General features: G+C 43.3%; 1 protein-coding gene across 3 annotated transcripts in view; it reads right to left on the minus strand.

The window, feature by feature from the left end:
- The window catches only part of LOC144755038 (uncharacterized), a 446,749-nt gene that overhangs the window by 73,639 nt on the left and 347,028 nt on the right, over positions 1 to 26,082 (minus strand). The window contains exon 7 of one of the 3 annotated variants that reach the window (XM_078643490.1): positions 19,695 to 20,027. The exons of the other annotated variants lie outside the window; for them this stretch is intronic. Coding sequence (XP_078499616.1) covers positions 20,026 to 20,027 — 2 coding nt within the window. The 3' untranslated portion in view covers positions 19,695 to 20,025. Of the gene's footprint in view, positions 1 to 19,694; positions 20,028 to 26,082 lie in introns of those variants that run through there. 3 annotated transcript variants of the gene reach the window in all.

The raw sequence follows: 26,082 nt of genomic DNA on the forward strand, positions 1-26,082 counted from the left end.
TAGTATAGCTTAAAATGTAATATAACAATAATGTGTTTAACAAAATACAATTAAACACTTTTAATTATTCCTATTCAACAATGATTTCCATAATTATAAATTCATGATGAAATACTTTGACTACTTTAGGTGTAATATAATTTAATTTAATTTAATATTGTTCCACTAATGAAAGATTTAATTAAAAATTGTGCTGTCAATCCTATGTAAGAAAACACAAGGAGATGATGGACAGAGCACTGCAACTTTTCAGATACTCACCCTCAGTAACAGATCGGGGTTGAATCCATCATCGTTCGTACGTTGCATGGAATTTAAAATCAGGACATCTAGGAACTGTAATGTTAAGCACGTGCTTACAGTGAAAAATCCCTGGGTTTAATTATTACATCTCATAGTGCTTGTTTCCGTTAGGAAACGGCTAGAAAATCTTTTTGAAAAGGTATTAAAAATCTAATTTAACGGTAAAGTATTAAGGAAAAGATACGTTTAGAAAGTTACTTTTTCCCTGTCTGTATCCTCTGGAAGGCCATTTGCATTTGCTCTCCCACTTCTGCCAGACAGTAAGAAACATTTGAATAGGTGCAAACCAGTGTATAGTGCCTCACAAGAGAAAACAATAGCTTGACAGGAATGAGCAAAGATGGCCCCTCTGAGCCTGTCAGAACATGCCGGGTCATGCTTGAACAAGGCTACTTGTGTGGGTGGCGCATCCAGTGCTGCAGGTCCACTAGTAGAATTTAGATTACAGGCATTCGGCAAATGGTACACAACTTTACAAGGTACTTATAAGTAAACGACAGATGCCAATCATGCATACACTAATGTTACCATGTTTAGGGGAGAAGCACATGCACTTTAGCTCTGGTCAGCAGTGGTAAACTGCTCATAGTCATAAGGCCAACAAAAAGATACAGCAAAAAGTAGAGGCAAGCAGGCATAAAGTTGGGGGAAGACCACCCTAAGGATGACAGGTCTAACAGAGTCCTTCTTTGTTGTAGTTTAAAAGGCAGGCAACAGGTGACTTTAACTCAATTGCATTTTACCCGGTCTAACGGTGAGTTGAGATTCCATTAGTGGGACTCAATCATGTCAGAGATTCAACATGATGTAATCCAGAGCACAAAATCTAGCATGGTTTAAATGCTTCAGAACCCACTTCTACACACCGGTCATGTAATATCTGCCCAGTCTAGCTACCTCATTCAAATTATATTTCAGTCCACTGATAAACTCCACTGGTACACTCATCATTAAAACTGAGCCTAATGTTCTTTTGAGCAGGACTTCCAAAAAAACTTGTATAGCCTGCTTCCTTGGAAGGAATTCATTGTATAACTAGACTAAACAGCTTTTATTCTTGCCCTAATCTGCACAGGTAAGAAACAGGTATAAATATCAGTTACACACGTTTTTAGAATTTCGATGTATGTTGGTAGAGAACAATTGCTTATTATCCTCCAGAATGGGTGGCATCTATCAACCTCATAGGGAAAGTAAATGACACTCGTAGGCAAGATGGCGGTTTGACTCGAACCGCAGCAGCAGCAGCTTCCCTGAGCTCCGATAGCTGTATGGAACACGCAGGGTTTTCCGGCCGTGAATACAGGCTGCATCTCTATCAAACTGGTTAAATCTATCAAACATGCATTAGTATGTATTTTGCTCAGACTTTCACCCCATTCTCACCGCAGCAAGTGGATCGAGTTCAAACTAAATCTCAAAAGAATGGCATGCGATCCCTTTAAGGATTTACCGATTTGTCTCTTCTGTGCTGCAGAGACACAGCGGCGATCGCTGTACGCCTGCCTCAACCACTCCGTTCTGAGGGCTCTCTGCACTGCCCTGACAGGCTCAGTCAGGGTCCAGCGCGTCCCTTTCTCATTTGGGCGGGACGTGTTTATCCATCCACAGGATTCCATTTCCTCCCGCGACCCAGACTCGGCAACTTGCGGGAAGGCACGGCAATCTTTGACCTCCGCTCCTAATTCCTGACCTGAGACTGCCAACATGCCTCCGAAGACGGCCTCAGCGGTCTCCTCGGCTGCCGCTCGCGCAAAGCTTGCAAAAGCAGCTCGAATTGCCAGGGAAGAAACGGAGCGGATTTTGAAAGACGGAACCGGACTTGACAGCGCTTCCATCTCGACAGAGAGGCGCAGGGGAAAAGTTAAGAAACCACCACTAACAGAGGGTTCACCAAGACACGAGGCCCTTGCTGCCAGAAGGAAACTGACCCCTCAAGCTCAGCCTTCGCCAGGTGGCTCTGTGATAGATATGTTAAGGCGCAAACAGGGTGCCCTCCACAGGAACCAATCTGCTACCCCGACTCTCACCGAGCTTTCAAATAATAGTGGGCTTACTATTTCATCACCACACCTGATGCTACAAACTGTGAGTACCTTGAGCACTGTGAGTACTGGGTCTTTGACACTGACTAGTGATGTTAATGCTACAAATGATTCTGGGGATCCGCCTAGCCCTACTCAAAATTCAGAGGTGAATGAACAGAATGAATTGGGAGTTGAAGGACTCTGTATGTCTTTCTCAGGTGAAAGTGCAAATATACTGGGGGTTAAACACCGAGATGATTTAGAAGCTCTAACTGTGGGTCAAGGCTTGACCAATTTGGGTGCCACAAATTTCTCTTTGTTGGAGCCAGCATCAGATAATCTCACGACGAACTTTGAGCCATCTACTCCCAGCTTGGTAAGCGCAGCCTTAGAACCCTCCGTATCCTCTTTACCCCCTGCTAACTCTCTATCCGACCTACCATCAACTATAATACAGGAAGTATGCATCACTGTAGACAGAGACAAAGAACCCTCTGAATTCTACTCATTCTCCGATGAAGCAGGGATAGAGCTAGAAACGGATGAACCCGAGACCGAATCAGACCTAGAGCTCTCATCCGATTTAGAGGAGCAACAGGACTCTGAATATATATGTAGCTCCTCCGAAAGCTTAAATGAAGATCACGCAAAAACCAACACCATTCGTACCAAACCCACCGCAAGCTCTAGACCGGTGGACAGTGCTATTGAGGGGGATTATCTCCCCTCGAAACTATCTCTTTCCTCTACACATGAGCCCGACCATCCTAACTCTAGCGAGTTTTCTTCAGCAGCTGTAGAAACCATCTTGCAAGCTATTGCAGCTCACAGGGAAGAGACTACGCTAGAAAGTAAAAAATCCAGAGCTGCAATACGAAAAGTTCAAACGGTAGTCAGAAAGCTCACCAAGTCCTGCACTACTTTTGCGGAGAGAGTGACTGAGATCGAGTCAAGAGTGCTTCACAATGAGAATGAGGTGTTGGCCAACACTGAGAAAATTAAATTGCAAGATGCTGAATTAACAGACATGCAATGGAAGCTCGAGGACTTCGAGAATAGGCAACGCCGCAGTAACGTGCGTTTTTTGGGAATTCCAGAAAAAATTGAGGGAGAGAACATTCGCTCATTTGTAGTACAAATACTTAGAGACTCATTGCCTGAATTAAAGGACTGGAATTTAGATCTGGAAATACAACGAGCACATCGAGTTCCTTTTAAACCACCTACCAAGCCCGGTGCATACCCACGTGCCATCCTAGTATATTTTGGAAACTTTTTGCTACGCCAGATAGTTGCAGAGAAAGCCAGACCCGATCATAAATTAAAGTTCAAAGACTGTTCTTTTTTCACAAGACCTGACTTCTGTCATGCAACTGTAGAACGGTGATGGCGCTTACGTTCACTGATCAAGCCGTTTCAGGATAAAGGAGCTCAAGCCTACTTGAATAATCCTGCCAAACTCAAAGTTGTACGAGCTGGCCAGACTTCTTTTTTTACTTCAGAGATTAAAGCTAAAGCTTATCTAGATGAGATACAGTAATTTGATTAATGATTCTTAAACCCTAGTGCTGGATTCTTTTTCTTGTTGTTATCTTTTCATGTTGCACTAGGCCGGATTTGTTCGGCGACCCTGTGGTGATTATATATACTAGATTCACTCTACAAGCTTAAGTTGGTAGCTTAGGTACTGCTCTGCTTTTCATCACCCAGACTCTGGTAGAGTCTGAATGCCTTGTGTTTTGGGGGGGGTTGGGAGGGGAGAGTTCAGCAAGGGTGGTTGGGAAGGGGGGGGGGGTTGGAGAGGGGGTGTGCATCAAAAATAAAAAATAAACCAGACCAGATAAAAAGACACACAGCTTATATGGATTACTACAAAATAAATCTAAAGCAAAAGGAGACCTCATTTTATATTGTGTATTTACAAACATGCTTAAGAGTCATATGTCAGCAAACATTTAGCTTTGATAATGGGTAAGTTAACGATTCAAACAATGAATGTAGGGGGGTTATTGACTACTAACAAACGACAGCTCCTGGCCGAATTAGTCCGCTTAAATCCTGCTGATATTTTATGTCTTCAAGAGACACATATACCCTGGGAGAAAAGATCATTACTTAAATTAAGGGGATATAACTTATTAACTAGCTCATCACAAACTTCAAACATTAGGGGTGTAGCGATTATGGCAAAAACTCATCTTGGGACAGCTGTTCGGCAATTGTCAGACCCGCACGGCAGATGGGCGGTGGTCAAACTTGCTCTGGGAATTATAATTTGTACCATTTACGGATCTAACCAAGATGAGCCAGCTATTTTTGAATTTTTAGAAACAGAGCTCCCTACTTGGCAGGGTCCACTTATCATTTGCGGCGATTTTAACATCTCTCTTAAAGTCCAATCTAATGTAATACCACTTCAACAGAAATATGTAGGTCGCAAACCCAAGGTTTTCAAAGCACTTCTTAGATTGTCCAATAGTTTAGGGTTAGTTGATTTTTGGAACTACTCAGGTTCAGGTTTCAAGTCTTTATTTCGATTTTTAACAAATCATAAAAGACACATTAAAATACAGAAAACATTTGACTAAATCAATGAATTTAAGCAAAAACAGCAAAGAAAAACTGTACAAAAAAAATATAGGAGCATAGACAGCAATCAAAAAAGCAAACACACAAAAGGACATTTAAGACGAATGGGTAAAAGTGAATTAAATATCAAGTAATGAAAAAACCTGAGTAATTTATGAAACAATAAAATATGTTAGAAGGAAACATTACTGTTCGTGTTCATTATCAGTGGGCCCTTTCTTAACCAATTTACAAGTAATGCAGATGGAAAAAGCTAATTGTAATCACATATCGTTAAACTGATACATAATCAAACAGGTTATGGCAGATTGCGAGCCATATTTAGTTGGCCTGAGAACCATAGCATGTTTTACTTCTTAGCTTTCAACCTTAGGAGCCAAGCCCAACCCAGATATTTTGCGAGGCTTACGACGAAAAGTTCGGAAGTATTGGTCCTAAGCACCCGAATTGCTTCCATAGATGTTTTGAATGGTAATTTTAGAAAAAGGGGCTTTAACCACTTTTTCCGCGGTGCGGCATATCTAGGGCAAGCAAAAAGAAAATGTCCTTCTGATTCAACATGGCCTGGACAACATGTACAGTGGGGCGATGACCCTGTGGTCCATTTGTTTGAGAATGGGTTCAAAGGCAAAGTACCCACTCTAAACTGATGGTACAATTTTTTATCTAGCGGTCTGGTTATTATATCCCAGTAGGGCTCTCGCGATAGATCAAGTTTAAATGTTAGGAACCTGCCTGTGAGGCTGTTGTTATTAGAAAGTAGGACTCTTTTTAGGCGGGTAGTGGCCCAATACAGAGATTTAAACTCATCTTTAGAGGGAAAGGCATTGGATTGAGGGAATAGCCAAAGATGTTCTAAGCCCATATCAGTAAGGATAGTTCTGACAGCAGAAAGCCATGGGATTTTCCCCGAGCCAGTGATGGACCTAACTTCGGCCAGTTCATTTGCGAATAGCGATAGATCTGGGGACGTCCATATACGTCTCCATAGGGCCACTAGCCTAAATCTAGCCATCTCGTTGATCGGAGGGGAACCAAGGTCTAGGCAGAGGGGAATCAAAGGGGTCGACTGAGGTAGCCCTGCCAAGTTGCGGAGGAATCTGCATTGAGTTTTAAACAAATTTAGCAAGTCCATATGGCCCCAAAGATCCGCACCATATAAAATGGTGGTAGAGATTTTAACATCATAGATCTTAAGGGCCGGTAGGACCCGCTTTGTGGTTGATTCCTTTTGTTCTTTAATAAGGCAACCAGTCAGCCTTGCCAGTTTAAGATGTTGAATGTTAACCTGATCCTTCCATCTCAAACGGCTGTCAAGGGTAACCCCTAAGTAGGTCATGGTATCGACCTGCTCGAGGTTCACCCCATTCAACCTCACGGAGCTCCGAACTGGGTGATTTTTAGTGAAAACCATGAACTTTGTTTTCCCCACATTTACCACCAAGTTGTTGATGGCACAGTACTCCTCAAAGCGTTCCAAGGCCCGTTGGAGTCCGCTACGTGTTTTTGAGAGGATTAAAGTGTCATCCGCGAAGATGAGAAGTGGAAATCTCATCCCCGCCAACATTGGGGCATCAGTGGGGGTGTCCATGAAGAATTTGACAACTTGATCAATAAAAAGGATAAAGAGTGTTGGGGCCAGGACACAGCCCTGGCGGACACCTCGAGTTACGGGGAATGTCTCAGTCACTTGTCCCTGGCCGCCCCACCTTACCCTCGCGTAGTTGTCCTCATGGAGTCTAACAATGAGGTCTAGCAGTTCTAATGGGCACCCCAAGTTTTCTAACACACCCCACAATTTGTCCCTTGGCACCAGATCGAAGGCGGACTTCAGATCAATGAATGCAGCAAAGATGGTGCCGCCGCCGAGCCAGACCACCTTCCAATAGATCAGGCAGAGTCTAAACACCTGATCTATGGTGCTCATTCCTGATCTGAAGCCCGCCTGCATAGGAGATAGGATGCCCTCTGTTTCGATCCATCCCTGGACCCGTCCCAAGACCATATGTGCTATTATCTTTTGGATCGAATCGATCAAACTGATAGGGCGGTAATTTCCTGGGATGGACTTATCACCCTTTTTATAGATCGGGACTATTTCCGCTCCCTTCCATGATTTCGGAACTGTGGCTCCATAGGCTAGGGTGTTAGCTATCATAGTTATGTACGGGAGCCACAAGGCGGGATTCGATTTAAATAAGTCCGCCGGGATCAGATCCATGCCAGGTGCTTTCCCTTGGAGAGTCAAGGCCAGGGCCAGCTCAGCCTCAGCAATTGTGAAAATTAACTTTTCCCCTTGAGGGGTCTTCAAAAATGTATTGCCAAGGGAATTCATAGCTTCGGGGTCATCGGCTCTGAATTGGGCAGAGTAAAAAGATACCCAATCCTCAAGGGGCACATTGTTTCCCGGAGTAAAAGAGTCCGAGTTTTTCCCCCATTTAACTAAGTCCCAAAACCTTTTTTGGTTATTAGAGGAAGATGCCTCCAGGAGGTCTGACCAGAACTTATCTTCCCATTCCCGTTTGGCTTCTCTAAGAGTTTTCCTGTAATTGAGCTTTGCGGCCTTCACTGCGGCCATATCCCGTGTTTTAATGGCCGAGATGAGAGCTGTATGTGCCTCCCTACATTTCCTATTGTACCATTTCTGGGGCAAGGGATTTGTTTTGGTAGGAGCATTTCGGCACGGAAGGGAGAGCAAAGATTTCAACTGTTCAAAACATTCAATATGTAATCCCATCACATTTTTAGCCAGCCTTGAATCCGCCCCCAACAAATCAATTTGCGACATTTCATTAAGTGCATTTTTTGCCACAGTATTAATATTGTCCCATAGACACTTATCCTCTATAACCCGGGACCATTTCAATCTCCTCCTATCATTGGTGAATAGGGCATCCCCAGTACAGGTGGCGGTGGGCTCCTCTTGTCTCTTTAGGCCTGGAATCTCTAATGACAATGACAGCGGGTTGTGGTCGCTTTCCGGACGCTGCAGAACTGCCATGTCAATTAGTAACTGCCAGTGCTCCATGTTCAACAGAATATAATCAATGCGGCTCTGCCTCTGCCCGTTATCAAAGGTGCAATTTGCTTTGATGTCCGAAATAGTACGGCCATTACATGCACGAAAGCCCTTTTGTAGGCAGAATGCCATCCAAGACACTGCCGCCTCTGTTGCTTTTGCCCTCTTTGCCACTTTTAAGTCGGGAATGCCCCAAACGGAGTCCTCAGCCATACTCCAGGTGTCTTCCATGTCAAACAGTGGTTCTATGGTGCAATTAAGGTCACCAGCAAGAATAGTAAAGTTTCCGCTGTCCATTTCTGAGGTAATATGGTCGATTAAGTTCAACAAGAGCGGACTTCGACCACCGGGGAGACCTCTAGCATAGATATTAAGAATGTTCATATTTTGCTGATTCCCTTTGCTTAGTTTGATTTGGAGGAGGTCCGGATGGTCAACAGGGAGTTCGGTTGGATGGAACCCCATAGACTGTTTCACCCAAATCGTCAGGCCACCCGAGGCCCGCCCCTTACCCCCTTTAATTGCAGGTTTAAAAAAATTAATGAAACCCAACTTGTAGACAGGCTCAGTTGCCCAGGTTTCCTGCAGCAGAATAATGTCATAGTTGTCCACAAAGTTTGACCAATCAGTAGAGACAAGGCGGGCCTTAATACCTGCTATGTTCCAGGACAAAAATTTTAAAGTTTCCAAATTATCATTAGTGTTGACCATGGAGGGGGGTTGCAAAGGTAAGGGCTGTAGGACTCCCTTTGAGTGCCCATTATCATCTTTAACCTCTATATACCTAACATGGTCTATTAGAGCTATGGAATTATCCTTGATCGGGATCTCTTGAACAACTATGTTGGGGAGTGGTTTAGGTAGCAAGGGAGCTGGACCTCCAACCTCATGTACTATATTACTAGGTTGATATGGACTCACCATACTATACTCAATGGGCTCTTGGGCTACTGTTTTAGCAGGGGAAGGCTCACTATTGAGTCAATCGATAGCCTCAAGGCCAGAGAGGGGACCAAAATGATTAAAGAGAAAGGGACGCTGGCAGTCGAGGGGAGTCAATGCCAGGGGGTGTCTTGCTGCTGGGACCTGGCGAAATGGGGGGTAAGATTGGGGGGGTATTTGCCTATGTGGGTAAAAATACGATAAGGCTAAAGTTTGTACATCCCCCTGTCTTGCGAACCTTGGTTCACGTCGGATGGCATCAACCACCCACATATGTTTGAACGAGATTAAGATACAATCTCCCTCCAAATCTTTGGCCCCGTGTCCCACCCATTCTACTCTCCTCACGAATAATATCTCCGTGGGAGTGGAGGGGGGTAACGGGCGATTTTTATTTAGCCAAAACATGACTTTATTACGAAGGTCCACATAAGACTCCCTGGTCCCTGGTTTTAGTGGTGCTACACCTGTCAGGACAATCGTGTGTTGAGCTGCTTCAGGTGGTAGATCAACACGAGGGGTAGTTGGCCTTTTGCGTCCTCCCTCCCTGTAGTTAGTGGAGGCAGTACGCTGCTCTCTTTGCGTGGTAGGGGGAGCGAGATTTAAGGGAGGTTGCGGGGGAGGTCCCATAGATTGACACCCACCAGTATTTTGTTTTGCCTGAATTTTTTAGGGCGGCTTAGGTGCCTGGGGGTGGGTGCTAGTGCCTGGTTTGGAGGATGTTGTATTAGATGTGTTAGATTTTTCTCCCCCTTTAAGCGTAGTGATATTCGGCCCTGGTGCTTTATTAAAAGATGGTTTACCCCTTACCATATTATTGTTGTTACCAGGGGCCTTAGTCGTTGTTGGTATTTTACTGGCACCCGTATGGTTTGTGCCAAATAATGTTTGTAGCATCGCATGGTTTGAATTAATCAACGCCTCCATGCTATCTATTTTTGAGGTCATTAGCCTTGTCCGCTCCAGGACAGGCAGAAGTAAAGTTTTAAACATGGCCTCCATTTTAGCTAACAAAACTTCGTCACTATTAAGGCACATGGGGCAGGTACTTGAGGAGCCCAAGGCCGACAGGGAAGGGCATAGCATGTTGGTAAATACAGAGGGGATTTGAGGGTCTGAGAGGAGCTCAGACTGCTGTCTTGCATCATCTTCGGCTTCATTTACTTTAGGAATTTTTAAATCTCTATCCCCCGACAATCTAGAGTCCAACTTTCTCTTTTTAGTGTTGGGACCAGGATTGGGTACAGAATGGTTGGGGTTTTCAGCGGGAATAGAATTACTAGAGTAGTTGATGGGGAAATGTCCCGAGAGCTGGCTTGAATCAGGCCCCCCACCAATCAATAAATCATTCTCATCATCATCATCCCCCTGACTACATTGGGATGCTTCTATACTGTGCCTTTCTACCTTCAAAATATCTGCTAGTGGGCTCGCCCCTATTTTTTCTAAATGGACGATTGCGTCTGTAGAAGTAGTATGGACGCAGTTAAAGGCAGCATGTGGGGCAGTGGGCACTGGGGAAGTCGAGTTAGCTAAAGCCCCCAATGATGACCGCTTGCCACTGATGAGATCTATTGAGAGTCTCTTCTCTACCATTGCAATTTCCTTCTCCAGGATTCCAGTAGCCCGTGTTATAAAGGCGTCAAGGGGACCGGAAACAACTCCCTTGGAAGTGTGGATCTGCACAGATCGGTCTTTGCCTGACCGTAACGTCATTGCAGAAGGTGCAGTTTGGCAAAGTTTATACGAAATGTCAGGCTGTGTTGGCAACACCAAGGAACAGGAGATGTTAGTGCAGAAGCCGTCGCCTACCTTATGGCCTTCCACTCGACCAGGGGGGGTGGGCCTAGGCCGGACTCTGCCGTACTCGAACGGCCTCAAACGGCCCGCTCTTTGCCCGGTCTTCGCCCCGGTCGCTCCCGCGCGCTCCCGCGCAGCGGGTACTCCGCCCGGAAAAATAAGGGATGACAGGGGGCGTTGCCGGCGGGGAGAGCGGCCACAGGTGTTGCACGCAGGGACTCCTGGTCACTGGAGTCCCTGCTAGGCAGATCGCAGCCCCGCCGGTGTCCAGAAGATGTAGTTCAATAAAGGGCTCCCCCTCGCAGCCTCACTGGAAGTCTCTCCACGTAGCGGGACCCGCGCAGCGGGTCCGGCAAGTCGTTATTCCACACAAGCAGGGATCAAAGGCTGGGTCAATCCAAATCGCGCTGATGCGTTCACAGTATCCCACTGGCAAAGGGAGGCGCTGGGCTTTAACACCGCTTTGAAACAGGGCGTTGCCGGCGGGGAGAGCGGCCACAGGTGTTGCACGCAGGGACTCCTGGTCACTGGAGTCCCTGCTAGGCAGCTCGCAGCCCCGCCGGTGTCCAGAAGATGTAGTTCAATAAAGGGCTCCCCCTCGCAGCCTCACTGGAAGTCTCTCCACGTAGCGGGACCCGTGCAGCGGGTCCGGCAAGTCGTTATTCCACACAAGCAGGGATCAAAGGCTGGGTCAATCCAAATCGCGCTGATGCGTTCACAGTATCCCACTGGCAAAGGGAGGCGCTGGGCTTTAACACCGCTTTGAAACAGGGCGTTGCCGGCGGGGAGAGCGGCCACAGGTGTTGCACGCAGGGACTCCTGGTCACTGGAGTCCCTGCTAGGCAGCTCGCAGCCCCGCCGGTGTCCAGAAGATATAGTTCAATAAAGGGCTCCCCCTCGCAGCCTCACTGGAAGTCTCTCCACGTAGCGGGACCCGCACAGCGGGTCCGGCAAGTCGTTATTCCACACAAGCAGGGATCAAAGGCTGGGTCAATCCAAATCGCGCTGATGCGTTCACAGTATCTACTCAATAAAGATGATCCGGGATATACCTATTTCTCAAACCCTCATCAGAAACATGTTAGGATTGATTATTTTTTTGTATCACACGAATTCCTAGCACATTCTTCAATTAGCAAACAGCCAAAGATTATCTCGGACCATAATCCTCTTGTCTTTTTAACAAAAATACCCGACCTTAATAGTCAACCAAGGTCCTGGACTTTTGATCGTAAATTACTGGTGAATATCCAATATATCGCTCATATAAAACACTGGACAACACAATTCTTTGAGGCCAATCGCTTCAGTGCTTCACGGAATACAGTTTGGGATTGTTTTAAAGCTTCTCTCAGAGGTGAAACTATTAGCTTTCAAAATCACGCTAGGAAACAGCAATTTAATGATTTCAATTTAAAGATGCAAGCTCTAGTGACAGCTGAGCAAAAACATATTTTACAAATATCTAGAGGCTGTGATGCAAATCACGAGATGCATCAGGTCATAGCCCTAAAAACAGACCTCAATTATAATCTTAGTCAGAATGCGGCCCAAACTTACAGAGTTCATAGAAAGGAAGTATATGAGAGTGGCGAAAAAGTTGGGAGACAATTAGCATTACGCACACGTCAGAAGACCTCCAATAACAACATCACCGCTATTCAAGATAGTGGACAGGTCTATACCCAAACCGAAGATATTGCTAAGCAATTTCAACAATATTACCAGAAATTATATTCTGAGGATACTGTGTATACCGAACAGGACTCTGCTATTTTCCTACATAAATTCCTTAATTCTCCTGAAAATGAAACACGTCTTGATGACGCTTCCCGCAGGGATCTAGAAAAAGAAATCACCTTAGAAGAAGTACTTACTGCTTTATCAATCATGTCCACCGGAAAGGCTGCTGGCCCTGATAAAATTCCAATTGACTTATATAAAATATTGATCCATCAGCTAGGGCCGCTTCTCCACGATTTATTCTTAGGTATTCAATACAACGTGATACCTCCTGAATCCTGGAATGAAGCATATATTGTTGTCTTCCCAAAGAAAGGTAAACCCCCGGAACTGGTTACCTCCTATCGTCCAATATCATTAATCAATTCGGACTCTAAATTATACGCCAAGGTATTGGCTACTCGGTTGAGCAGGGTCGTTGATCATCTGGTCTCCCCGTGGCAGCATGGTTTCATCCCAGGGAAAGGGACTAGCAACCATATTAATAGAGTTATCACTTTGTTTGACTCCATGTCTGCCACGGGTGGCCGGATGTCGATGATCCTGCTCGACGCAGAAAAAGCCTTTGACCGTGTCTCTTGGTCTTTCTTATGGGCGGCTATGTCGCACCTCAATTTCGGCCCCAAATTTATAAAATCTATCAAGACAATGTATCATTCACCCAAAGCTAAGATTCAGGTACCAGGTTCCGTCTCTGGGCATATCACTATATCCAGGGGCACTAGACAGGGGTGTCCTTGTTCCCCCCTATTATTTGCGTTATACATAAACCCTTTAATTTTAAAACTCCTCGAGACTCATTTAATTAAACCAGTGGTCTGTGGTCAATACCAAACAAAAGTTTTAGCCTACGCGGACGATATAGCCGTTCTCACTCCTGATCCTTCAGAGGCAATTACTACTATCGAAAATTTGACTACCGAATACGGTAAATTTTCAGGGTATTCACTTAATAAGGGGAAAACTTTAATTCTCTGTACCAACAATATAGTCTGTTTGGACCCTAGGGTCGTGAATAAAGCTACATACCTGGGAATTCTGATTAGTCCAGATATTAAAAAAATAATCAATTTAAACTTTGACCCACTTTTTGATAGAATTAAAAAAGATCTTGATCGAGTGAACTGCCTATATCTTACAATTATAGGCAGAGCCAATTTTAAAAAAAGAATGTCTTACCTAGGTTTCTTTATTTGTTCCGTGCCATTCCATTAGCTATTGAGGATAGGATTTTAAAATTGTTAAACTCACTTATGTCTAAATTCATCTGGCAAAATGGCAAAATTAGGAGGTCACACAAATTGTTGTCTTTACCTTTACACAGAGGAGGACTAGCTATACCTAACACTACCCTTTATCATTGGGCTGCTTTTACACAGATCTTTGCTCCCCTGATCAATCCTAAATGCCTAATTGACAACAACGTTTTCACTACAATCCCATCTATTTATGAGCTTATCATGGGGAGTAATGCTGCAGGGTTGTTCCTGCGGTACACCGACTCCGCTTACTATAGAAATTATCGCTGCTATACAACCATAACCGATGCTCTTAAAGTCTGGAAAAAGATTCTCAGACATATGCATATTAGTAATATCACCAGATATACACCCTTGTGGCATTCGGCTCTCACTTCCAATAGCGGTTTTGATTCCACAGCAAGAAAATGGAAACTCCTGGGTATCTTAACAGTTCATGATTTTCTGTTTAAAAGATATGAAACTACCTTTCTGGACCTAAAATTAAAATATAATCTGCCAAACGGAGATTTCCTCAAGTACGCTCAACTGTTTGCTAAGCTTAAAGCCAATATTTCAACTGTGGACTTAGCAAATAATGAGCTATTCGACCTAGTGAGCAGATCTAATATAAGAATTGGCACCCTGTATGATACCTTTATGCTCAAAACCCCGGATGACCTCGAGAAAATCGAAGCTAATTGGGCAGCGAAGTTTGAGAATCCCGATGTTGATTTGTATAAATGTATTGAACTATCTAATTGTCTTCTTATGTCTAGCAACCTTAAAGCCCAGTCTTATAAAACCTTGTTTAATTTGTATTACACCCCGGCTAAACTGTACACTTGGGGGAAAAGAGAAAATGACCTCTGTCCCAGATGTGCAGGTGGATCCGCAGATAGTATACATATGTTCAGTAGCTGTTGTAAGCTCGATTTAGTAAAAAGCATGATTTCAGATTATTGGTTGACAATATTTGGCCACAGACTGCCTGAATCTGATTGTCTATATTTAATGGGCTACGATGGGTCCCTTAATTTCTCTAGGAGTGAGAAAAGACTTGTCTTTATTGGTACGGCTATATTAAGAATAATTATATCTGCCTGTTGGAAAGATACTGTTCCTCCTAGCTTCCAAATGTGGCTAGCTCGTCTCCTAGCAGTATGTAATTACGAGACATCGATCTATGCTACTAGGGGATTGAAAGCTAGGAAATTTGGCGAGGATATTTGGAGCCCTGTATTACGCTGGAGGGAAGGTATCAATTCAACTTTTAGTGGTAGCCATTAATGTTCCTTTTCATTTTGGACTTTTTACTTTCTTATGTCATGCCACACCGATACTGGTTACCTATGTCTATTTCTACTTTATTTTTTATTTTTTTATTTTTTGTTGTTTGTTGGCTGAAAAATAATGTACTGTTCTTTATTGTATTTTTCATGAAACGTTGTGTATCTAATTTCTGGTTCTGGTTTAAATAAAAAAAAAAAAAAAAAAAAAAGGGAAAGTAAATGACAGATACTTTGGGACTCACTATGTTACAAGTGTTCTTATGTGTACATTTTCGATTCTGGAGATTTGTATATGCTTTAGTTGGACTAACGCGCGTTACAAGAGTGTTTTGGGGAAGGGATTCCCTGGATTGGAAATGCAGGATGTCATTGACATGGACCCATCTAGTCATTCTAAGGTACGGAGCATCATAACTTGCCAAATGAGAGATAATGAATGCAAACAAGTGAGCCACTGCTTACGTTTACGTTTCCCTTGCTCACTTTGCCACTGGATTCAAGCAAGCCGGGCTGAAGACGGCTGGAATGCCAGAAACCGGTCCTCGGAAGCTTGTTTCCGGTCCAGGGAAGACATGGCTTGGCAGTTCGGGCTGGACTGTTCCCATGAGGCACAGGGTCAGACTGATTTGCATATAGCCATGTCTGAACTGAGGTGGCAGAGTGGGCTAAAGAACGGTGATGGATTAAACCCAGATCTTTTGACTGGGTGTGAGTGTTTGATTGATTCAGATGATCCGTCCATCACCACCCCCTTTTGTACCGCTACGTTTTTTGGAGAACATATGTTACATCTGAATATTGTAATAATTTTCAGTAAAGACTGTATAGCATTTCTAGTATAATGAAACTGCCCAATTTAAGTGTGGCAGCAAGGAAAGATAGTGGGCATTATTATTTTTTTTTTTTTGGTTCAAGGCACGAACATATGTTTATGAACAATTCTGTTCTGATGAGCCATTTGCGTAGCAGTTAAATCCATTAAAAATATTTGATTAAACTTTACAACGCATGCTTGCCAGTTTCCATGTAGCATGCAGCAAATCATGCCACTCCATTTAGTAAAAAAAACGTATTAGCGTACGGAGTTGCACTGAGAGCAAGCACAATCTTCTAAGGTATAAGTGCAACAACACAGTAGCTTCCCAAAGACATAACACATATTTGAAGTTTCAAGTGCCTAATTACTATATGCAATGGGAGCATTCGGTGCTGCCAGTTGTCAGACTCTCTCTGATGTGCTATGCAGCCCGGGAGCACTGCCGGATCTAGAGAGCTGCCTCTTGCCTTCAATTGGTAGAAAGAAAATGGCGCCATTCTCTCTTGGTGCTCCCTCGGCGTTTTATGAAGTAGCTGCCAGTTCGCACATAGCTGTACGGGCTCTTCTTCCCTTTGCTTTTTCCGAGAGCAAAGTGCAAAAAACAAATCAAGTAAAAAAAGGTAAACAATCATTTTTCTATGTTTTTGGGGCTTGCAGGACTTCCCTGACGATTCAGAAAAGGGGGTGGTGATGAACAGAGTGTCTGAATTAAGCAGACCACTCTTACCCAGTCCAAAGATCAGGGCTTGATCCATCACCGTTATTTAGCTCACTGCCCCATCCCAGCTCAGAACCTGGCTATATGCAAATTAGTCTGTCCCTGGCCCAGTGCATCATGGGAACAGGGCAGACCAAACGACCAAGCCAATTCTTCACCAGAAAGGAAACAAGCTACCGGGGACCGGTTTCTGGCATTTCAGCCTCGTCGGCCCGGCTTGCTTGAATCCTGTTGGAGCAGTGAGCAAGGGACTCATGTCTGAGTATACCCTGCCACACCTATAGTGGCCAAAAACGATTCAGAAAAGGGGGTGGTGATGAACAGAGTGTCTGAATTAAGCAGACCACTCTTACCCAGTCCAAAGATCAGGGCTTGATCCATCACCGTTATTTAGCTCACTGCCCCATCCCAGCTCAGAACCTGGCTATATGCAAATTAGTCTGTCCCTGGCCCAGTGCATCATGGGAACAGGGCAGACCAAACTACCAAGCCAATTCTTCACCAGAAAGGAAACAAGCTACCGGGGACCGGTTTCTGGCATTTCAGCCTCGTCGGCCCGGCTTGCTTGAATCCTGATGGAGCAGTGAGCAAGGGACTCATGTCTGAGTATACCCTGCCACACCTATAGTGGCCAAAAACGATTCAGAAAAGGGGGTGGTGATGAACAGAGTGTCTGAATTAAGCAGACCACTCTTACCCAGTCCAAAGATCAGGGCTTGATCCATCACCGTTATTTAGCTCACTGCCCCATCCCAGCTCAGAACCTGGCTATATGCAAATTAGTCTGTCCCTGGCCCAGTGCATCATGGGAACTGGGCAGACCAAACTACCAAGCCAATTCTTCACCAGAAAGGAAACAAGCTACCGGGGACCGGTTTCTGGCATTTCAGCCTCGTCGGCCCGGCTTGCTTGAATCCTGATGGAGCAGTGAGCAAGGGACTCATGTCTGAGTATACCCTGCCACACCTATAGTGGCCAAAAACGATTCAGAAAAGGGGGTGGTGATGAACAGAGTGTCTGAATTAAGCAGACCACTCTTACCCAGTCCAAAGATCAGGGCTTGACCCATCACCGTTATTTAGCTCATTGCCCCATCCCAGCTCAGAACCTGGCTATATGCAAATTAGTCTGTCCCTGGCCCAGTGCATCATGGGAACAGGGCAGACCAAACTACCAAGCCAATTCTTCACCAGAAAGGAAACAAGCTACCGGGGACCGGTTTCTGGCATTTCAGCCTCGTCGGCCCGGCTTGCTTGAATCCTGATGGAGCAGTGAGCAAGGGACTCATGTCTGAGTATACCCTGCCACACCTATAGTGGCCAAAAACGATTCAGAAAAGGGGGTGGTGATGAACAGAGTGTCTGAATTAAGCAGACCACTCTTACCCAGTCCAAAGATCAGGGCTTGATCCATCACCGTTATTTAGCTCACTGCCCCATCCCAGCTCAGAACCTGGCTATATGCAAATTAGTCTGTCCCTGGCCCAGTGCATCATGGGAACTGGGCAGACCAAACTACCAAGCCAATTCTTCACCAGAAAGGAAACAAGCTACCGGGGACCGGTTTCTGGCATTTCAGCCTCGTCGGCCCGGCTTGCTTGAATCCTGATGGAGCAGTGAGCAAGGGACTCATGTCTGAGTATACCCTGCCACACCTATAGTGGCCAAAAACGATTCAGAAAAGGGGGTGGTGATGAACAGAGTGTCTGAATTAAGCAGACCACTCTTACCCAGTCCAAAGATCAGGGCTTGACCCATCACCGTTATTTAGCTCATTGCCCCATCCCAGCTCAGAACCTGGCTATATGCAAATTAGTCTGTCCCTGGCCCAGTGCATCATGGGAACAGGGCAGACCAAACTACCAAGCCAATTCTTCACCAGAAAGGAAACAAGCTACCGGGGACCGGTTTCTGGCATTTCAGCCTCGTCGGCCCGGCTTGCTTGAATCCTGATGAAGCAGTGAGCAAGGGACTCATGTCTGAGTATACCCTGCCACACCTATAGTGGCCAAAAACGATTCAGAAAAGGGGGTGGTGATGAACAGAGTGTCTGAATTAAGCAGGACTTCCCTGCCATACATCAGTTGGAGGAGCTCGGCTATGTGTTTCTGAACTGGTGACCGGATTGCAGGAAGAGCTGCAGATGATTGGTGTACGGATTCATTTGTTTTCATCCTGCCTTTAAGTAAGATGTAGATCCTGTTCCTGCAGTGTTTCCTATTTTTAGGGGGTTGTTCATAGCATTAACACCTTTACCTACAATGCACTAATGGCTTTTAAGTGACCTGCTCTCATTATGGCCTTCGCCTACGTTTTTTTTGTGGGGGAGTTTTATATAGCGCGAACTATAGACCCGGGGGTATCAGAGCGCTTTACACAGGCCCCAGTTGCGTCATATACAGATGGACGTATTCATTTTATTAATCTCTTGCCCATATTTACACAGAGAGTATTTAACAGCCGTCAACTGCCAACAGGTGCGGGCATTAGCACTTATATATGTCTTTTATCCTCGAAAGATCAAAACTATTAGTGCCACACCTAGCAAGGAATTACTGCCATGACCCCAACAGATGCTTAGGAAGAAAACACCCACGCAAATGCTGTAACGTGATTAAGTTAGTACAAGGCAGTAGCATGACAGGACCTACTTGATACATTAACCAACTGCTTACGAGGTGAGGCATACATAATGTGGTGAAGTGGTTGTGAACCAGAAAGGAAGAGGTAGCATGAAAAGTATTGCTTTCGCTTTCATGTAGAAGTGGGGAGATTGTTGTCACTTTTCATTCCCCATCGGTGTTGGGTACGTTGCCCCTGGGTATTGTCACACTTTCCTGGAGTCGAGAGCTGCCTACTGTTCGGTTGTGCATTGGATTAAGAGGCTACTTCCAACACACTTGCTTCTCCATTTCTGTGGGTAATAGTTTGAGAGAGACCCCTGAGCACACCAGGGGATTAGAGTACTAGTAAACAGTGAAAAAGGAAGAGATCCCTTGGTGGCACTACTTGAATAAATCAATCAGTATCCACTTTACACCAATAATAGCCCATATATAAGAAGTGATCACTAGCATAAGATAATACACAATCAGCAAATTCTATAGATTTCTTTATTTTTGGATTTTTTTAAAAACACATTTTGAGTATTACAAATTCTAAAAACAGTACATTACAATTGCATTATAACATGTACATTAGCACCACATTTGTATCTATATTTCATTAAAACAACAATAAAAAAAAGATATAAACAATGTTTCTAAACAATATATAATCAAAAAACAAGGAGAGAGACAAACAACAGACAATTCCTATTTGTCATATGTAAACACATCAGGGAACCTAATTTTTAAGAAACTAATCCTGAACACACTCTAAATACCGTGTCTACAGAAAAGGCTCTATCCCTTGATTGTGTTAGATCTGGGCGTCGACGGGTTTCAATGGTTTTAGTTATAATAGACCATCTTTTTCAAGACAAATTTGATACTTCTCTCCTATAACAGGCACTGGATGGTTGCCACTTTCAAAGGAATCCTGCAGGTAAACATATTTATATAAATATTGTGTAAAGGAATAACATATTAACCTATCTAGTACATTACCATTCTTTTTTTAATACTAGACCCTCATCATTTGTATACAGGTTATACACAATCTATGCCTCACGAATCAGCCACACACCGCCTTCTGTGGCCTCTTGATCCAGGTTGCTTAAGTGGAAGAATGCTATTGAGGCTGTATCCCTGATGCCTTCCTACTTCAAGCTCGAATAACATACTTCCTTTGGGCACCTTTGTTCCTGTGTGTTAGACTTTCTTTTCAAATAACCTACAGGTGCATCGACAACACTGAAGATGTTTCCCCATGAGAGAAAGTCATGTTTTCTAGTTTCCACATATCTTCATTAATATTTTTACTTTGTAGGCGGGGATTCTTCAAACGTACTGCAGACTTGTACTGCTGTCTTGTTTCTAAGCCTTTAAAAAACAATAGGGCAGTGGAACTACCGCTATTCATTTCCCCCGAAGGAAGTTTCACGACTTTGAAGAACTCAGTGGAGCATGGTATTCCCTGATGGGATGATACGTCTTTGAGTTATTTCTACTACTGTTGTTGTATTTCAGGAGGGCAGTATAGATCCTTTCAGGGCAGATGAGTATGAACGTTCTGCCTCTAAGGCTGTAGTGTTGAAGTCTATTAGAGGTATCATGAATTAAGCTTAAGCCTTAGATGGTGGGGTGCTTAAATTACATTTACTCTATTCTTTCTCATATGAATGTCTAATTGTATGTAGACATGGATCTCCACAAGGCTATGTAGAATGAATGGAACTTCCTTAGTTTGCCCCTTCACTGAGTAACACCAAAGCCTCAAGATTTTACATTGAGAGGAAATATCAAATTGTTTATGATGCACTAAGATCTGATTGCCCATAGTAGAAAGTGTAAGACAATCTGTGTATTTTCCATTAGGATAGCAGTATCAGCATACAAGTTGGCATTGGAAATCTACCAACCACAGTAAGTTTTGTAAGACATTCAAGACTTTGTTGGACATGTTATGTTTATACAGGATGAACAATAATGGTGCCAGCAGGCATCCCCTATGGTATCAAAAGATGTGCGCAGTGTTCCTGTTTGCATGACCCTCACTTCCTGTTAGGTTATTCCTGTTCATAATATTATTAAAATTGACAAAAATGTAAGTCACCTTCACATTTTTCAACTTTGTCCACAAGGATACCATTTCGAATTAGGGATATTCAAAATGAACATAATTTGCTTTTGTGTAATTACGTGAAATTCTGCGAAAGTATGCAAAATTTTGCACTTACAAAATAATGCAAATCTGGCATTTAGCACTATATTTTAGTGTGGAATCCGTTGTCTAAAATGTACATGAGGACGCATTTCCTACTAACAACAAATGCCTAACAAAACACAAGTGCTGCAAACAACAGCCTCTTTTTTTTGGTTATTCATGTTGTTCCCGTTCTTCTATGCTAAAGGTTTTCTGTGAACATGGTGCAATTACACCTTATGACATAATGGCATAATTACACAGATTTAATGTGATAAGCGCAGCACAAAATACATTAAGCTACATTTCACCAGTGATGAGTTCAAATGTGGGCATGAATTTCCGAAATTCTCTGAATACACACATTCATTTGAATGCACAATAAAACTTGCCTGTTGTTGACTGGCTAGTGAAGAATTCACCTTTCATATTGTTTACATCTTTTTACTCTTCTACCCAACTCCTCATAGAGTTCTGGTCAAATTTTGCAATTGATAAGTCAATTGGCCTGGAGGATTTCATTATGTCGCATTAGACAGTTTTATGACACTGGACCAGAAAGCTGTTTTGCCATGACCTTGCTAAAAAAGTCTGATTCTGAAAATATCTGGAACGTTCTGGACAAAACAAGAAGCCACAACCTGTGTAAGTATTTTTCTAGGGACTAAGCTGAGGGTGTGGCTGGTCCATTCTGACAAAGTCTACAGCACATCATGTATTTGTCATTCTAGAGAAACCTGTATTGGTTGCAGTGGTCTTCCTCATGCCACAGCATGTAATACTTTGAGTGCTTCTGTGCAGTTTTGAAATGTTGGGAGGGGAATTTACCCTTCATGGTATACTGGTGTGTACCCCTTCCTGAATGTCCAACTCCACGTGCAACTGGGTCTTGAGTTTTATTTGTCTCATCTAGCATGCTAATCTAACCTGTGCACTGAGGCACAAGCCTGCCTATTGGAAAGCCAAGGCCTATAACTAGTTTGTGACTTAGGAGTACAGTAATCATACCCTTAGTGACATGAGATTACAGTCCATGTCTCAGGTTGTGAACATTCAACAGTGGTGGCAGCACATCAATATTTAAGGATTAACATCCCTTGGCAGAGATGTTATGTCTGTCTCAGAGAAGTGCAGCATGCTGGCTCATTCATGTAAAGTTCAGCTAGGAAGAGACAAAGGACCCTTGTTCTGGCATAATATGTGTGTGTTGAGTGCACATGTGCAGAGTAGATGTGCAGCACATGTTATAGAACGACTCAATGTGTACCTTCAGTGTGGGTGTTGTGACCGGTAGGATACATTTTGAATTTCCCCTGGTTTAACATGCCACAGGGTGGAGATAGATGCAGTTACATAGACAGTGGAAATGTATTGTCTGCATTCTTGTCACTGGAAGGTGGAGGCTCGGACACTGAAGTGAGAAATGATGCAAGGAAATAGGGCTATCCTTAAATATTCTTTGAGGCAATTTTAGAAAAAAGGCTGCTACTAGTCCTTCCTGAGCATTTTCTTTTGGTGGTTGATAGAGGAGAAAGTAGATCAGCAGATTCTGTTATTATAAGCTAATAACGGTCTATGCAGCCCATACATTTTGTCTGTCCCTGATTACTACTACAGGAAGATTGATGACAGCCAAGTTTAGAGATTTTGTATCTGTGTACTCATGCTTGGAGCCAGCATCATTCCTACCTGCAGTAAGAGCCATCACCTTGCACAAAGGATGTGTCTTCACCTAATGTTTGAATGGGAGCCATCCCAAATCAGTTCCAGAGTCAGTGGAACCTCATCCCTATCTGGAAAACGAGTATAAGGGTGCTACCCAAACAACCCACTATGAACAAGGAAGGGAGTGCTCTATAAACAAATCAAACAACTCTTCTGTGACCAGGATTGATGGTTTCCTAACGACAGTCCCTCAAATTTGAAGTCTGCACACCTTACTGGAAACGTCGTGAAAGTGCCTAGAGCCTGGAAGCAAGCCTGCCTGCACAGAGAGGAATAAAGAGGGCCTGGTCCTGATAGGGGAAGCCATCCAGAAGGTAAGCCGAGCCATGTTCCAGTTGGGATGAACACGCAAAAGATACCAAATTTTGAGTTTGATTGTATTCGGTTCGAACCCAGTGTGAGGTATGGTGCCACAGCCGCCTGGTGTGGTTTATTTTGTGAACTACCTGATACAAAATCATGTTTCCTTATTTGTGTGTGATTTGGTATCTCTCTCACTACCTGAGGATTTTTCCTGCTGCTGACCTGTGTTGAGATATTAGTGCCGCTGCAGCTGAGAGCTCCAGAAAGCATGTGGGCTGCAAACACCAATGAGAGACAATCACTGATTCAGGCCTGTTGCTCAGCATTCCTGTCATGACTTGAGGGACATGCCTGCCACCAGGGATGATTTTATCACTACTGCCACTGAGGACATCTTCGACAACCCAAAGGCTACAACTGCCAAGGAGGGATGGCTGGTGAATATGGTCTCCTATACCATAATTCCAATGTGAGCTGAGAGGAGGCACCTTCTCCTTAACAATGCTCTCCCTTCTGGAGGAGTCTGCAGTGTGACCATGAAGAGTGCAAGATAACCACTACAGTGATTGGAAGTGCTTTATACAGGTAAATAACAAAACACTGTGCCTGAAAGACCAAGAGACTGTTTCTTACCTCAAAAGTATGCATTTCATTTAAATCTGTCTCGAATTTGTAGCAAAATAAAAGACTGAACAGACTTATATGGCCCCTAATGTACCATTGATCATACAGCTATAAAAATGTGCTCTCCCCTGGGCTGATTCTTGCCTGAGATTTCCCAGAAGTAGCCATAGTGAAATAGTGTTTGAGTAGGTCAAGTATCACCACCCCTTATTAGAACCCCAATGTTTGCGGACACAATATGCATTGGTTACAGCCCAAAACAATAAAAGAACCCTGAAACAGAAATACTTTACTGCCTGCTATGTTTTGTTGAGTTATTAACATCTCTTTTCACAAGAAAACCCCTGGAAGGGGCAGCATTTCATTGTGTATGATGGTTGTTTTGTCTTTGACTGCTTGTGCTGCCAACCCTGTCAGGTGCAGAAAGGGAGTATTTGGCATAGTTCAGACCCATGGTAGGATGGGTCCCAGAATACAATTGACCACAATCATTGTGGTTGTGGTCAAGTAGCCCCTTCCTTTCCTTGTCCCATGGATTGGGTGTGACACCAATGAATAACAATCAGGTTGTGCAGGTAGTGATGATATAAATCTTAATCATGTGAGATTATTAGCTATAAAGGGGAATAGCAGTTCCCAAGATATTTACACCTGTAAATGTGCTTGTTATGCACTCAAGTTTTTAAGTGAACCTGAGTGTACATGTAGAGTGAGTTTCAACAGTTCTTGTTCCACTTGCAATTGGAGCTACTGCACGCATTTTAACTCCTTAGCACCAAGGCATACATGAGGACATTATTGTGCTTGCTATTTTGATATGTCTCCATTGTAGTAAGAGTAGTACATTAATCAATATGGTCTCCCCACATGTAGGGGTGTCAGATAGGCACATTGAAGGAGAACAGGAAACCCACAGAGTTCATCAACAATGTAAAGGTTATTTCTTTAAATATTATGACATAAGTCATCAGAGCGAGACATGAACATCTAGCACCATCTAGCACAAGATCAAAAAATCAATCTATTGATCAACTTTCTTAAATGTTGTTGGTGATAAACAGTATAGTATAGTAGGTGATGTTAACAATATTTAACACTGTATCAGGAAAACAAATGTATTGGGAGTGGTAATATGTTACAAGAATATTTCTTAATATTTAATCAGATACACTTCACATGAGGTACAGAGTAAAAAAAACTGCACAACTACATAAATACTGCAACATCGTAGCACCACAATAATACAATAACGAAATTACATAACCACGAAACACCACAAAAAAATAACAGTCAGGCAGGAAAACGGCTAAACAGGAATGCACCACAAAATTCTCAACACAGTACAACAAACTCACATGATACAACAGTGACACCACAAGAGCACAACAACACAGCACAGAAACTCACCAACACAATACACAGACACAGACAACTGCATACTGTTGGAACACAATCTGATATAATGCAATACGGAAGAATAACATAGCAAAAACATACCAACACAACAGTTTCACACAAAAACCAAAATAAAAATCCACCACAACACAAAAACATTAAAGTCCAACATTGAAATTGTTCTGTCGTGAGTGTGTTGTGCTTTGTGTAATGCTTTTTTGTGGTCATCATGTGTTGTTTTGTGTTAAATTCGGGTGATTCTGGTTTGCTTTGTTATATCAGTGTGGGAGGTTGATAGTGGTGTGTATTTTTGTGTTGATTTGTTTCTTTATTATTTTCTGCTACTTTTCTCATTATTTTGTATTGTTCTACATTGTTATTTGGTGGAAGTGTTGTGTTTCTGGGTGTTTTATCGTGTTATTGCTGTGCTAGTATGCTTTATATTGAATTGAGTTGTTTTTGAACTATACAGTTCTGTTGTGTTTTATCATACTACTGATGCACACTTTCTTGTATTGTCTTATGTTTTGTATTACTGTGTTGCGGCAGTGTTACATTTTATTAAGCTGTGTTGGTGGAGAATTATGTAATTTTGCACCAATTAGTTGGTTTTCTTTTCCATTAGTGTGGCATTAGTTGTGGCATTTACACTGCGATTGCCTTACCGTTATTTGGTCATGTTGTACCTTTCTGTTGTACTGTTGTGTTATGGTATAACCATCATGCTTTTTTGAGTACTGTG

The sequence above is a fragment of the Lissotriton helveticus genome, chromosome 5_1 (genome assembly GCF_964261635.1).
Source record: "Lissotriton helveticus chromosome 5_1, aLisHel1.1, whole genome shotgun sequence".
Taxonomy (NCBI): Eukaryota; Metazoa; Chordata; class Amphibia; order Caudata; family Salamandridae; genus Lissotriton; species Lissotriton helveticus.